The sequence below is a fragment of the Hemicordylus capensis genome, chromosome 2, assembly GCF_027244095.1.
Source record: "Hemicordylus capensis ecotype Gifberg chromosome 2, rHemCap1.1.pri, whole genome shotgun sequence".
NCBI classification, from domain to species: Eukaryota; Metazoa; Chordata; class Lepidosauria; order Squamata; family Cordylidae; genus Hemicordylus; species Hemicordylus capensis.
In genome coordinates, this window is record NC_069658.1 from 343,924,576 (window position 1) to 343,939,925 (window position 15,350).

At 49.3% G+C, this 15,350-nt stretch overlaps 1 protein-coding gene across 1 annotated transcript; it reads left to right on the forward strand.

The window, feature by feature from the left end:
• Positions 1-867: 867 nt before the first annotated feature.
• On the forward strand, positions 868-3,846 carry LOC128347934 (uncharacterized). Its single transcript, XM_053303281.1, has 3 exons — positions 868-1,133; positions 3,141-3,426; positions 3,536-3,846. The coding sequence occupies exons 1-3, from the start codon at positions 875-877 to the stop codon at positions 3,654-3,656; spliced, it is 666 nt and encodes a 221-aa protein (XP_053159256.1). The 5' UTR covers positions 868-874; the 3' UTR covers positions 3,657-3,846.
• Positions 3,847-15,350: the final 11,504 nt, after the last annotated feature.

Below are 15,350 nucleotides of genomic sequence, written 5' to 3' on the forward strand. Positions count from 1 at the left end.
CTTCTCTACCCCTGCTTGGGGGCTGTAGCTTTGGCCCTCCCCCCCTCCGGGGCAGCGGGCAGCAAGGGAGCACAGGCTGGCCTGGCAGGCGCAGGGCGCCATTTTGGTCGCCCTCGCGGCCTGATCGCACTCCCGTGGGGGGCACCCGCGCGGCCTGGCTCGCGTCTCCGTGGCCTAGCTGGCGGAGAGTGTTGGGCTTTGGTGCCCGCCCTCCTTGGGTTTCCTTACCCCCACCTGGGGGCTTTAGCTTCGGCCCTCCCCCCCCTAAAGAGGCGGCAGGGCCTAGCAGAGAGTCGGGCCTTCAACACCCACCTGCTTGACTGCCACTTCTGCCTCAGCCCGCCACAGCAGCAGCTGTTTTTCGTGGGCAGCGGAGACCTTACCTCCTCTTTCATCCACCCAGCAGACAGCAGGAGCTGCAGGCCGGGTTCTACCTGGCTCAGGTTTGGGGGACGCAGCACGGGGGGTCGGGGCAGGCCAGGATAAGGCCTGGGAGGGCAGTTTATGGGATTTGGACACTTGCATAGGACACCACTTAGCAGGGAGCAGTCGGCGGGGGGAGGGACCCTCCAGCTCGCTGATTCATATCCCACCCCCATCCCCATAGCGCTTGGGCACACGCTGACCCCTTATTCTGCACTCGAGCCTCAAGTTAACCCCCCCCCCGGCAGCATCTCGCTAGGAAGCGCTCACTCCATGGCCCCCAAGAAGGCACCATTGGAAAAGGGAAAAAGGCCCGCCACAGCACCCAAGGGATGCCCAGCCCAACCGGATTCCTCCTCAGAGGATGAGCGCGATATGGAGTTGAGCACCATTAAGGCCCTCATCGCGCGACTGGAGGCTATTGCTGGGGGTTGGGAGGCATTGCAGGGCAATGGAGGGGGCCCATTGGGGGCAGCAACTTCCAGGGAGGGGGAATGCCCCCCCCGCGCACCCACATAGGATGACTAGGGCTACGAAGCAGACCAAACTGATGCAAGGTTTTACTGACCATTTAGCAGCACTCGAGGCGGCCACGGCATCCATGCTTGCTGCAAGCAGCACTGGGGCTGCGGAGGGACCTGGCGGAGATGGTGAGACAGCGTTGGGATCTACATCAGGAGGCGCCTCCGAGGACCAGGCCGGACAAAGTGGTGAGTCTCCACAGGGGGTCTGGTCTTGGGGTTTGCCATGGAACCCTCCTGGCGGCCCCTTCAGGTGGTTCCCAGGCCCGATGAATTGGGCTTCCCCACACCCAACATGTAATCAGGTATGGCAAGGGGGGGCAGGGCAGTTGGGGGCTTGTGCCACACCGGCGCCGGCACAACCAGCCGGCAATGGCAGCGGCCTTGACGGTGGTCCGGTCCCCCTGGGCGACCATCTACTGCCACATGTAAAGGAGCGCATTTGGAAGGGGGAATATATAGGTGTCTCCCAGCTGCTGTTCAAGGAGCCTGAGCCCGTGGGGAAGGACGGGGAGCAAGAGAGGGAGAAGGAAAGGACCAAGAGGAAACCCATAGAGTGTAATTGGAACAACTGGGTGCCTGGGTTCACCATATACATGGGGGTGGTCACTGAGAGGTACTCGGAAAGAGGCCCTGCCCTCATTAAGTACTTCAATACCATTCATACGGCGTTCATGGATTTCGCAGGCAACTCCTGGGAGGCCTACGACCAAGCGTTTCGGGAGCGTGCATCTAACTACCCTGGGATCTCATGGGAGAAGCAGCATTCTGAGCTGTGGCTTAGAATCATGACCCCTTCCAGGCCCCTCACTGGGGAATGTGCGGAAAGTGGCCACTTAATTTCCAAGACCCCGGTGGCGTTAGCGGCTTCATCCGCTGGTGCCCAGGGGGTTCAAAGTCCCCTGGTGTGCTGGGAATACAACAGGAGTGGGAAATGTGCATGGTCCCCCTGCAAATTTAGGCACGACTGTGGCTTTTGCGGGGGCAGGCACCCTGGGCTTAGCTGCCCTCGCACAAAGGGCTTTAGAGGAGGAGGAGGGGGCCACTGCGCTAGCGGGGGCAAAGGCCCCTCAATTGCCCATGGGGGTGGCCCTGGAAAGGGGCCCCACTCCAATTAAGAGCTCTGTGCTGCGGGGGCTGCTGCGCGACTACCCAGATAGGGAGTGCACGCGGTACTTAGAAGCTGGGTTCTCGGAAGGTTTTAGGTTTCCGTGCCAGCTCCCATGCAAATTTAGTTTAGCCAACAACCTAAGATAAGTAAATGGGATGGAACAGGTAGTGTTCAGGAAGATTAACAAGGTGGTGGCTTTAGGCCGGGTTCTAGGCCCGTTTGACGAGCCCCTCCTTCAAACACTGAGAATATCCCCCTTAGGCGTAGTACCTAAGAAAGCTCCCAGCGAGTATTGGCTGATTCACCATCTGTCCTACCCCAAGGGCAGCTCGGTCAATGACAGCATACCGGCCGAGCTGTGCTCAGTCCGCTATACTTCATTTGATGAGGCGACAGCAATGGTCCAGGCCTGCGGGCCTGGGGCATTGCTAGCCAAGTGCGACATTGAATCAGCCTTCTGGCTGCTACTGGTCCATCCCAACAACTTTGATCTGTTGGGGTTCACCTTCGGGGGGAAGTATTACATTGACAGGGCACTCCCCATGGGCTGCTCGGTGTCATGCGTGGCCTTTGAGGCCTTCAGCACAATGCTGGAGTGGGCGCTGCGGCTTAACTCCTCGGCTCATTTTCTTGACGATTATCTTTTCAGAGGCCAGGCAGGCTCAGATCAATGCTCCACACTATTAAGCACGTTGATTGCTCTGTGCCAGGAGCTTGGGGTACCCTTGGCTAGGGACAAGATGGAGGGGCCTGCCACCAGGCTTACGTTTCTGGGCATAGAATTGGACACACAGGGGCAGCTGTCGCGGCTATCCTTGGATAAGCTGGAGGCTCTTAAGGCTCTCTTGAGGGCCTGCTCGCAGGCCAAAAAGGTTACGCTGCGTCAGCTACAATCTCTGATCGGACATCTCAATTTCACCTGTCGGGTGGTAGCTTCCGGCCGCCCATTCTTACGGTGTCTCTGTGACACTGCGGTGGGGTGCAGGCTGCTGCACTTCCGAATCAGGGTGACCGCAGCTATGAGGGAGGACATGAGGCTATGGTTGAGCTTCCTGGACTCCTTCAATGGGGTTTCCTTCTGGCAGGCATCACAACTCCTGGAGGCGGACTTTTAGGTACAGTCCGACGCAGCCGGTGGCCTCGGTTTTGGCCTATATCTAAGGAGCAGGTGGTGCACCGAACGATGGCCAGGCGGCTGGGCCGAGCGGGGAATCACAAGAGACCTCACCTTCCTTGGCTATTCCCCATAGTGGTTGCCGTTCACATCTGGGCGGACCAGTTTTGCAACTCAGCCATGCGCTTCTGGTGCGACAACGTGGCAACCGTGCAGGTCATCAACCGACAAACCTCCAAGTCCCCGAGGGTGATGAGGTTAGTCCGGGCTTTGGTGCTGGCGTGCCTGCGGAATAACATACTGTTTACAGCGCAGCACATGCCGGGAGCGCAGAACGATATAGCAGATGCTCTGTCTTGTTTTCAGATGCAGCACTTTTGGCAGCAGGCTCCCGACTCTTTCCCAAGGCCCGAGAAGATTCCTGTCAGGCTATGGAGCCTTGGAGTGTAGAGGCACTCGGGGCAATCGAGGCCTCAATAGCACCTAGGACACTAGCTTATGGCAGAAGGGTTGAGGCCTTCCAACACTTCAGGTCACAGGCAGGGATCGGTCAGGCCTGGCCTGCCCCACCCAAGCACCTGATGCGGTACTTGGTACACCTCCGTGCAGGTGGGCTTGCAGTGAGCACCATGGCCGGGCACTTGGCAGCACTAGCCTTCTATGCGAAGGCCGGGGGTCTGCCTGACCACTCGGGTGACTTCAGAGTCCGGCACATGCTGGAGGGCTGGGCCAGGGAGACGTCTGTCCAGCCGGACCAACGCCAGCCCATTACACCAGACGCGCTGCAGCATGCCATGCAGTGCCTGGGGGAGGTGTGCTCCTCCCCCTACAAGGAGGTGTTGTTCCAGGCAGTGGCGCTTGTGGCCTTCTATGGGGCCTTCAGGGTCGGGTAGCTGTTCCCCAGAGGGACAAGAGATGCAGTGGGAAGGGTCGTGCAGAAGCGTGACCTAGCCGTGGACTCACCCTCGGTAACGCTGAGGCTTCGCTTCTCTAAAACTGACCAGCGTGGTAGGGGGCATCTGGTTACACTGCAAAGGGCAGACGATCTCCGCATGTGCCCAGTGTGGGCCCTGATGGCCTACATGGCAGCCAGAGGCAAGGCGGAGGGGTGCCTATTTGTGCACGCTAACGGCGGCCATTTGTCCCAGTACCAATTTTGGTCAGTTATGAGGAGAGCCTTTCACATGGCCGGGGTTTCCACATGACACTTGTCAGCGCACTCCTTCAGAATAGGGGCAGCCTCGGCGGCTGCGGGCCTCAGCTATTCGGGCACCGCAATCCAGAGCCTGGGCCATTGGCCGTCTGTGGTCTACCGCAGATATGTGCGCTGAGAGCAACAAAGCTCTCCCAACCCCCCCGCTGGCCTCCCATCTCACGTGTGTTCTCTCTCCTGCATAAGGGTGAAGCCTCCGGTGAAGCGGGCCAAGGTCCTTGTCCTGGGCCACTCCTTTATATTCTGGGCCCTCAAGTGGGCGCAAGGCATGGAGCCGGGAACCCAACTGGGCTTGGGGCGTTGGGCCACCATCGAGTGGCTCGGGCAGAGGGGAATGCGAAGAGCACAGCTGCTGCCGATGCTGCGGGAGTACCTGGAGGAGAATCCGGCACCAGATATCCTGCTCTTGCATTTCGGGGGGAATGACTTGATTAGCCAGTCAGGTATTTCACTTGCACGGCAGATCGAACAGGATCTCGGTGTGGTGCTGTGATGGTGCCCTGGGGTGGTCATTCTTTGGTCTGACATCACTCAGCACAGGGTCTGGCGGGGGGCGCTCAAACAGAACAAGGTGGACAGGGCCAGACGGGGGGTTAACGCAGCTATAGCACACTTTCTGGCCTCCAATGGAGGTGGGTGAGTCCCGCATGATGACATTGTGTTCTCGCAGCCCGCGCTCTATCGAGGCGACGGGGTCCACCTGTCAGCCACGGGCATGAGGTTTTTTATAGATGATTTGAGGCTGGGATTGGCAACAGCAATACTGGGCCTGTGGGGTACGGGGCGTTAAGTGAGGCTAACGCCCGCTATGGCAGGTACAGTGCGGTGGGAGAATGCTAATTAAAATGGGTGTGGCACCTTAGGTAAATTAAATCTAGGAGGGCAAGCCAATCCCTTGAGGCTTGACAGATCAGGGATGCGGCTTGACCCATGCCTCTCTGCAGGCAGCATCCTCTCCATATGGCTGTGCAGCGTCAGTGGGATGTCATTCTGTTAGTTAAAGCCTGACCTTAGGTTGGCGAAGAAGGGCATCTCCGCTACTGAGCAGAGGACTGGCCTGGAGCCAAGGTGCTATCGCCACAGTCTTTTAGGTGGTGGTGGCCACAGCGTGGCCGGCCCACTAGGCATGGGGGATGGGGACTAGCCAATCCCAGCCGATACAGCTGTAACCTAAACCTCAATAAACAATTGACCCTACCATAACAATGTCTCTGCGTCTCATTGGGGCCTGGGGACAAACAAGCTTACTAGCCTTCTCTTTCAAGGCCTAGCAGATTCTAGTAAGACCAGCTCCCTCACTACTACCTTCCCTAGCAATTTTTACCCTACCCTACCCTACCCTACCCTACCCAGCTGGTGTTCTAGCCTTCTGGCTCACACAACACTCAGCAGTGCACTCTCTCGCAAAACTCTTCTCCCATAGCCCTCCTCCTCTTGGCTGATCACTCCTCCTTTTTATCCAGTCCCAAAGGGATACATTTAACCAATCAGGGAGTTTCTTCCCTCAGGAAGCCAGAACCTTCTGTCTCTGCCTGGAGACAACCAATCACAACACACTGTAACTTTCCCTCCAAAACTCTGCAGCAGACAACTTTAACTCAGACTTGGCTTTCAGAGGTTGCTACCTTTTAACCCCTGCAGAGCCTGGAGGGGACACAGAACAAACTGAAGAAAAATAAACCATACATCATAATAGGAAGGAGTCATTCCTTCACATGGTGCTATAAAAATGGGTTCCCAAAGTTTATTCAGCCTCCCCAAGTGAATCGCCCTTTTACGATTAACCAAGCAAAGATCATTGCCCATTTTTTGTGCTAAACCAAAAAGTAGAAAGTAGGCTCGTATCACAACAAAGTAGATTTACATGGTAAGAGAGAGAGAGAAGACACAAGGAACCTAAAAATCTGGTGGCCCATTGGCCCTCAGTATCATCAATCAGCACAACTTCAAAGGAGAGGATTATAGCAGTGGGAGAATGCTAATTAAAATGGGTGTGGCACCTTAGGTAAATTAAATCTAGGAGGGCAAGCCAATCCCTTGAGACTTGACAGGTGGCACAGTGGTAAAAAAAACTGCCGCCCTGTAACCAGAAGGTTACAAGTTTGATTCTGACCAGGGGCTCAAGGTTGACTCAGCCTTCCATCCTTCCGAGGTCGGTAAAATGAGTACCCAGAATGTTGGGGGCAATATGCTAAATCACAATAATGTATAGGTTGGATTCTTCTTATGAACAAGAGTTTTGATAGTGCTGTATGTTTTGGGAGTGTTATCAATTCCTATTGCTATTATTACCATTATTTTTGCACGGTCTCACCCATTTTGCTGCTGTTTTCCTTGTAAATAGCATGCACTGGGAGCCTCCAATTTAGATCTCTCTGCTGTAGAGAGATCCAAAAGGGTCTTCAGACCTTCAGGTGGCAAAGGAGACAAAGTAAGGCAACTTGAGGTCCATTGGGGCAAAAAATGCCTAGCTTCACATAAACATTGAGAGAGACTGAACTGGCATCAATTGACCAGAAAAAAGATCATGGGGTGCAGATGGATAGCTCAAGATGTAAGCATCAATTTAGTGTGCAGCTGCAGTGACAAAATGCAAATTCAGTGTTGTTATCAGGAAGGGGACAGAAAATAAACCTTCAGTGAATTCAGTGGGACTAACCTTTAAGCACATATACATACAATCAGGTTGTAAAGTGGGATATACATTTAAATTCTTTTTCTTGCATTGAAGTGGCCCACCCAACTATGTCTTCAATATTTTCTCAAAACTATTACTAGCGGAATATTCATCCCACTGGGATAGACTTTCCAGACATCTGTAGTGCTTTCAGGCCAATTCATTACCCAAATAAGTTGAAGTGCTAGGATTTAAACTGATACATTTTTGTTTAAGTCAATGGAACTACCTTGGCTTAAATCCAGTTAATTCAGAGTTGAACTGACTGTTTTTGTAAGGCACGTGTATGCAAGTCCTACACGGAGACCTTTGTACACAATTGAATTGCATGCTCCATTAATTTGATCATTTGCTGAATTATGCCCCAGTATTAAACCAAAGACATGAAAGGCCAGTTAATATATTATAACTTGTATTACTTCTTTTATGCTTCTGCTGTAATGTGCAAACATGGATCTCACTGCCAATGAGACTCATGAGCTCCAGATTATTTCTGAAGGGCACAGGTCTCACAGAGCATGAGTTCATTCACATGTTAGAGATGAAGTGCAGAAAGAAATGTGAATGATGTTATGCTTCTTCTTTCCCTGTTTCTCTGAAATAAATGAACAGACCTTAGGGCTATGCACATAGTTATCAAAACAAAGGTTGGAGCATGCAGCCCAGGTTTGGAGGCTTGTGAGAACCCACGAAAATCCCTCCAACTGAGCTCACTCAAATGTGGGCAGCCAAGCGTCTCTACCTCGTTCTTTACCAGGGTGGGAGGGAAAGAGAACTCCCCTACCTCCATATTTTTGATTGTGTGTGAGCATTTCCCTTTTGTAGCAGTTCCCAGCAGCAAGCAGCCATCTTTGTAACAGAGCTCTGTAGCTACAGGGGTCCACTTCTGTGTATGTGCTGCTCTGCAAAGCACACTCTATGATCTGTTGTTCCCAATGCCTTCAGTAGGGCTGGCCCTGCCTCTTTCCCCTTCATGGTGAATCAGGATGCAGCTGAGGAAGTAATGAGGGTTCCCAGTTTACTGGTAACGCAATACATACCAAGATAGCTCTTTGGATTCTTGGAGGACCCAGCTCCTTATTTCAAACATAGAGACCCCAACTGCCTGCATCATATGGGTGCAGAGTTTGCAGAGCCAAATGGAGGGTCTACACAGTACACATCTGAGGTAAACAGGGTAGGATATCTCTCCCCCAACTGCCCCCAGATGTTCATGTGAAAGGGCTCTCTGACTAGCAGGTAGAATATCTCAAAGAAGTCAATGGACCCCATCCTGCTGCCTATATGTGAACATGTTGCAGTAAGAACCTTTACAGCAAAACCCTAAGCCTTTTTGCTCAGGACCAAACTAGATGTGTCATTGGCCCTGGTGGTGCCTGCCTTTTCCTTGTAAATAGCATGCACTGGGAGCCTCCAATTTAGATCAAGACTACAACGGGGGTAAGTTAACCCTGCTCCAGTGGTCTCAATCTGGATGTCCTGCCCACAAGTGCTATTTGACATGGGGAGAAATCTCCCATTGGAGTCAGTGTAAACTCTGTTCCCATGCCAAATAACATGTGCTGGGGTTGCCTGATTTGGGACCATGGCAGGGCATAGGGTTAAAAACCTCACTGCAACCTCAATATGAATAGGTCCTCCTGCAATATGAGGGATGAGGGAAGCAAGCATGCTAGGACCAATGGTATGATTAAAGTCATGTCTAAATTGGCCCTTAGAAACATAGGAAGAGATGCCTTACACCAAGTCCGACCATTGGTCTATCTAGCTCAGCACTGTTTACACTGACTGGAAGCAGCTCTTCAAGGTTTCAGGCAAGAATATTTCCCAGCCCTACCTGGAGATACCTGGGACCTTCTGCATGCAAAACAGATGCTCTACCACTGAGCTACAGCCCCATCCCCAAACAAGTTTCACTGAGTTCAAATTCCAGGGGGAATTTGTTAGTCGTTTATGGCAAACACACAATGTACATAGGGTTAGGGTTCATAGTGCTGTGTACAAAAGGAGAGGGGGAATTTAAAGGACAAAGGGCTTGAAAATATCAAGGGTAGAGAAAATGGCAAACAAATGTTCTTCCTCTTCCTCTCCCTCTCTCTCCTCCTCTTCCTCTTCCTCAACTTTCTGATATTGCTTAGCTGCAAGCAGAATCTCTTTTTATTTCTATAAGTATGAAACTGCATAAAGAAGGAAAGTAGGTAATCTAGTTAATGGCTACACCTTGGGCATGATGGTGTCAGAAGCAATATATATTTAAATAAGGTCCACTCTCCAGATACTACCCACAAGGAGATAGGAAGTGAATCTCCCCACAGAGAACATCTAGAGCCCTTGATCGACACCGGCTACCATTTTATTGCCATTATGGTGAATCTACCCTCCTTTCCTCTGCATCTGCATCTCTCCACACAGGTACCAGAACCAGAACACTGTCCATGTCAATCATACCTGTTCACAGCCATTCATAGCACACAGAAGTATGTGCTGCTTTGCTAGCTTCCAATGATACAGTATCATAGCCACAGTGATACTTAGTTTTCCCCTTCACTGTGACCTATCCCTAGCCTGCATCTAACTAATGCCAGGTCTGGCTAGCAGAGGGAGATGCAGCCAACGCTCCCTAAATTCCTGGGAAATCAATATAGACTCATTGTGTGTATATGCATTTAGCATACTTGATATCTTTATGCCTCGTGGTGCCTGAGAACAGCTTGGTCTCATCCCCACAACTTGGGAAACTACAGTGATTTCCCTGACTTAGAGGCTTTGAAGTCCACACCAAAAAGGCACCGGCTTTAATACGAGCAATTCACACTGTAACTTGCGGGGGGGGGGGGGAGGTGGTGACCTGACCCCTCATCTCCCTTTGAGGAAGAAGAGGCATGGAGGCACCTTTGAACTGCTCTTGGCAGGAGTGGTAACTGCAGAGCCAGTTGAGGGTGGCAGGCGGTGACCCAATCCGCCACCCCACTGTGGCTGCTGGCCTCTTTTCTGATGAAGAAGAGGCACACAGAGGTGCCTCTTGTTTTAACTGCAGCTGGCAGCAGTAGGGAGGTGGCAATGGGGCCCGCCATCCCTCCCCCTGGCCAACCTGGCTGGCTACTCAAATCACACTAACTTGTGTCGCTGGGCTAAAAAGCCTCCTTTAGATGGCCTCTGCACAGGTGCGGGGAGGCCATTTAAAGGGATAGCCCAGTGTTCTTTTAGCTAGAACACTGGTGTTTTTGCGCAAAAACACAGGTGTTCTAACGAAAAAGCAAAAGGCTATCCCATCATGGGGATAACCCCTTGCTTCTTTGCTAGAACACCAGTGTTCTTTTCATCAGAGAAGTAGTTGGCAGGGGGATGGGTGGGGGTCAGATTGCTGCCTGTCCCCTACTGAGGGCTCTGCAGTTATTGCTCCCACCAGGAGTGGTTCAAAGGCACATCTGCACCTCTTCTTTGTCAAAAGGGAGTGGCAGATCAGGTTTTCGCTTCCCCCTGCTGCTGGAGCCTCTGCATAATAAAGGTAATTTTGGATTTTGGGGTGCAGTGACACCTTTTTGTTTTTGTTGTCAGTTAAATGAGGCTCTCCCCAGCACGCACACACACAGCACAGGTTGAATTGATTTGGATTCAATTTGAATCCAATCTAGTCCAAATCGAATAGACCTGGTCAAAGCAGGTTTCTATTTGAATGCAAAACGAATCATAGTTTTTGATTCGTGCACAGCCCTAGTTATAAACCTATAAAGCCCTAAACTGCTTAGGCCATGGGTATTTAAGAGAATGACTTCTTTGCCATGAGCCCATCTTCCATTGAGATAATCCAGAGAGGTTTGTCTGCAGCTGCTGCCAGCTCCTCTGGTGGCTACACAGGGATGGGCCTTCTTTGTTGCCATCCTGAAACTCTAGAATGCACTCCCTGCTGAAATAAGAACAGCCCTGCTGGATCAGGCCCATCTAGTCCAGCATCCTGTTTCGCACAGTGGCCTACCAGATGCTACTGGAAGCCACAGGCAGGAGTTGAGGGCATGCCTTCTCTCCTGCTGCTACTCCCCTGCAACTGGTACTCAGAGGCATCCTGCCTTCGCGGCTGGAGATAGCCTCTAGCCCTCTAACTAGTAGCCAATGATAGAGCTCTCCTCCATAAAGTTATCCAAACCCCTCTTAAAGCCATCCAGGTTGCTGGCTGTCACCACATCTTGTGGCAGAGAATTCCACAAGTTGATTATGTGTTGTGTAAAAAAGTACTTCTGTTTGCTCATCCTAAATTTCCCAGCAATCAAATTTCATGGGATGACCCCTGGTTTTAGTGTTATATGAGAGGGAGAAGAATTTCTCTCTATCCACTTTCTCCACACCATGCATGATTTTATAGACCTATATCACGTCTCCCCACAGTCGTCTTTTTTCTAAACTAAAAAGCCCTTCGGTGTTGTAGCCTTGCCTCATAAGAAAGGTGCTCTAGGCCCCTGATCATCTTGGTTGCCCTCTTCTGCACCTTTTCCAGTTCTACAATGTCCTTTTTTAGATGTGGTGACCAGAATTGTACGCAGTACTCCAGGTGTGGCCGCACCATAGTTTGGTATAAAGGCATTATAATATTAGCAGTTTTATTTTCAACCCCCTTCCTAATGATCCCTAGCATGGAATTGGCCTCTTTCACAGCTGCCACACATTGAGTAGACACTTCCAACGAGCTGTCGACCATGACCCCAAGATCCCTGTCCTGGTCAGTCACTTACAGCTCAGATCTCATCAGCATATACTTGAAGTTGGGGTTCTTCATCCCAATGTGCATCACTTTACACTTGCCAACACTGAACCGCATTGAAGAGCTTCCCCATCTCTGACAACTTTTAAAAAGTCCTTAAATACTTATTTTGTCACCCAAGATTCTTAATTAGATTGTGGTTTTAACTTGTTTTAATGTTTTTATTTTTGTCTTAATTTGTTTTATGCTGTTGTAAACCGCTCAGAGACAGAAGTTTGGGGTGCTCTACACATTTGATAGAGATAGATAGATGGAATAAAATGGGTGTAGCCTAGAGGTTTGAGCTGAGAAGCCCACCTCAGCTGTGAATTCACAAGGATGGACTCCTACCTGAAACCTTGTAGAAGCTGCTACCAGTCAGTCTTGACAAAACTGAGCTAGATGGACCAAGTGTCTGACTTTATATGGGAGCTTTGTATTTTCCTATGTCTCTGTCTCCCTTTCTGTAGTGTGGGAATGGTAACGCTGACTCTCCTTACAGGACTGTTGTAAAGACTATTGAGAGAATGTGTGGAGATAATGTACTGAAATGCTTTGAATGCTCAAGATGTACTATATTATAGTGGTATGCTAGTGTTCATTATAGCTAAGATGAGGAGAAAAAACAAACTATTTTCCCATGTCAATTTAAACTGAAGTTTTTCACAATCGATTTATTAAATTGTTTTATTTATTTTGATTTATTAGTTTGTGTAGAGATGTCTAGCCAATTTTTCTAACATTTGGTATTTATGAAATACTGTAGGTAAGAAGAACTAAAATGTGTCCATATTTGGTCAAATAATGGCAGAGATACAGAACTGTAAAATATATCCTATGTAATAGACCTAAATTTGGGCCTATTTTATGCTCTCTTCTTACCCCGCCTCATTCTCTGAAGTCCATAATGAACTACAAGCTTTTGTGTTTTGTAAATCAATTCATTCACTATTTCTGGAGTCCTTAGGCTTTGAGGTCCCCATTATAAGACTGTATTAACATTCAGGCACACAGGTCAGACAGAACATGTCAAATACTGACACTTAACACCAAGAAGTTACTATTGTGTGAGCACAACACAGATGTTGTGTGCATCCCCACCCAGCTGACTATACTGGGAAAGCCATCCCCTTCCTCCACCCACTCTCCTCAGCAAACCCCTGTCACAGCCACAGCTAGGGAGGCTCCCATGTGACACACATTCTTGTCCAATCTGGGGGTCAGAGGATGGGCAATTGGACTGAGAGAAGGAGATAGGCTTACCTCCCCAACGTTTCTTTGCTGTTGCGGGCCTGGCTGCCATTAGAGAGGCAAAAGGGAATAAAGTAGTAGTAGTAGTCATACTACTACTACCACCACCACCAGTACCACCACTACAGATATTTATTTATATACCACTTTTCAAACAAAGTGCTCAAAGTGGTGCTCAAAACTTTTATTACAGAGAAAAATAAAAGAATGAATAAGACGGTTCCCTTTCCCAAAAAGGCTCACAGTCTAGAAGGAAATTTAAGGTAGACTACAGCAACAGCCACTGAAGAGATGCTATGCTGGGGGTGGATAGGGATAGTTGCTTTCTCCCTGATAAATATCAGAGAATCACCACTTTAAAAGGTACCTCTTTGCTTAGCAGGAATAGGTGGTGGGATGTTAAAAGCATGTTAAAAGGCAGTGGAGGGGGAGCATTGCGCCTGTTCAGACACTTACAATGCAATCCTAGGCATGTTTAATCAGAAGTAAATCCCATTGACTTCAATAGGACTTAAAGGCAAAGTATGCCATCAAGTCGATTTCTACTCCGGGCAACCACAGACCCCTCTGAGGTTTGTTTTTTTTTGCAGAATACAGGAGGGGGTTACCATTGCCTCCTCCCATGCAGTATGAGATAATGCCTTTCAGCATCTTCCTATATTGCTGCTCCCCAATATAGTACCAGCGGGGATTTGAACTGGCATCCTTCTGCTTGTAGTCAAGCATTTCCCTGCTGCGCCATTAGGTGGCTTTCGATAGGACTTACACCTAAGTAAATGCACATAGGTTTGCTGTTTCAGTGACTCTAAAGCAGGCCTGCTCAATTTAGCTCCCCAGCTGTTTTTGAACTACAACTCCCATAATCCTCAGTCACAGTGACCAATAGCCAGGGATTATGAGAATTGTAGGCCAACATCTGCAGGAGGGCCGACATTGAGGAGCCCTGCTCTAAAGCCTTTTTGAAAGTGTGGGTGTGGTGACTCAGGAATTATATATCCTTAGAGGCATTCATGACCAGCTACTCTGTGAGCATTAAAAAAAACCATATAAGAAATTATATGTGAGCAAAGATGCAAGTGGTGATGTTGGAGATGGAGTTCCAGTGCATTGACCTTTTGCACCAACTATCCTAATGACCAGTAGGGGCATTGGAGTAGAGATTGTGAGTAAGGGTCTCCCTAACTGTTCTACCTGTCTCTACTCTATGATGCCTGATCTGACTCTTCTGCACTTCCTGTGCTCACAATCCTTTCTTTCCTCCTATAGAGTAGATGGAAACATTTCTCTCCCTCCTTACCTATTCATTATGTATGAACCTTTAGATTAGGTTTAGGCCTTTCCTATCCAAGAGTACTTAACCAATAAATATTTAGTATTTAGTTCTACAAGGACCTCTATGTGTTTTCTCTAAATAGCTGCAACCACTAAACCATCCTCTGCTACCTACTCTGTAACTGGAGTGTGTGCTCATTCCTTAGTGCTCTGCTGTTTTACCTACTGGAGGAAAAATGCGCCATTAGGTGGCTTTCAATAGGACTTACACGTAAGTAAATATGCATAGGTTTACTGTTTCAGTGACTCTAAAGCCTTTTTGAAAGGGTGGGTCTGGTGACTCAGGAATAAGATACTCTATATAGCCTCAGAGGCTATATAGCTACCTTATACTGAGTCAGATCATTGGTCCATCTAGCTCACTATTGTCTATCCTGACTGGCAGCAGCTCTTTAAGGTTTCATATAGAAGCCTGGGATTGAACCTGGGATCTTCGCATGCAAAGGCAGCATATGCTTTATCTCTGAGCTAGAGCTCCATCTGCTCTCTGGAGGATAAGATCTCAATTTCCCTATGAGATATGTAACCGGAGTTTAAATAGAGACACTCTACAATGTGCATTCAAAGCAATAGTAACTGATAATTGCTAAATATGTATGCCCTACAGAACTGAAGAGGTATAAACTGGTCACAGTTGAGTACTCTGGCTGCAGTTCTAAACACAGTTACTCCAGAGAAAACCTCATAAATACCAGTGGGCCTTATTTGCAAGTTAACACGCTATTTGAAGTCCTTGTGAGTCCAATGGCAATTATTTAAGCATGTGCTTAACTCTCTCTTTAAAATCAATGGTGCTTCAAAGCGCTTAGGTCTGGCTGGATCATGTCCAAAGTATACTCAGTGGGGCACAAGGTCATTAAGAATACGCTATTTCATTCAGATGGCACAATAAAGCCATGCTGGTTAATACCACGATTGCAATGTAAAGTTTACAATGGAAACACGAATATTGAGATAGATTCTTTTGAATTCT

Coding starts and splice junctions, on each gene's coding strand:
- LOC128347934 (XM_053303281.1), top strand. CDS start 875: ATGGAGGGGGCCCATTGGGGGCAGCAACTTCCAGGGAGGGGGAATGCC. Junction 1,134..3,140: donor GGACCAGGCCGGACAAAGTG/GTGAGTCTCCAC, acceptor TCCTTCTGGCAG/GCATCACAACTCCTGGAGGC. Junction 3,427..3,535: donor AAGTCCCCGAGGGTGATGAG/GTTAGTCCGGGC, acceptor TCTTGTTTTCAG/ATGCAGCACTTTTGGCAGCA.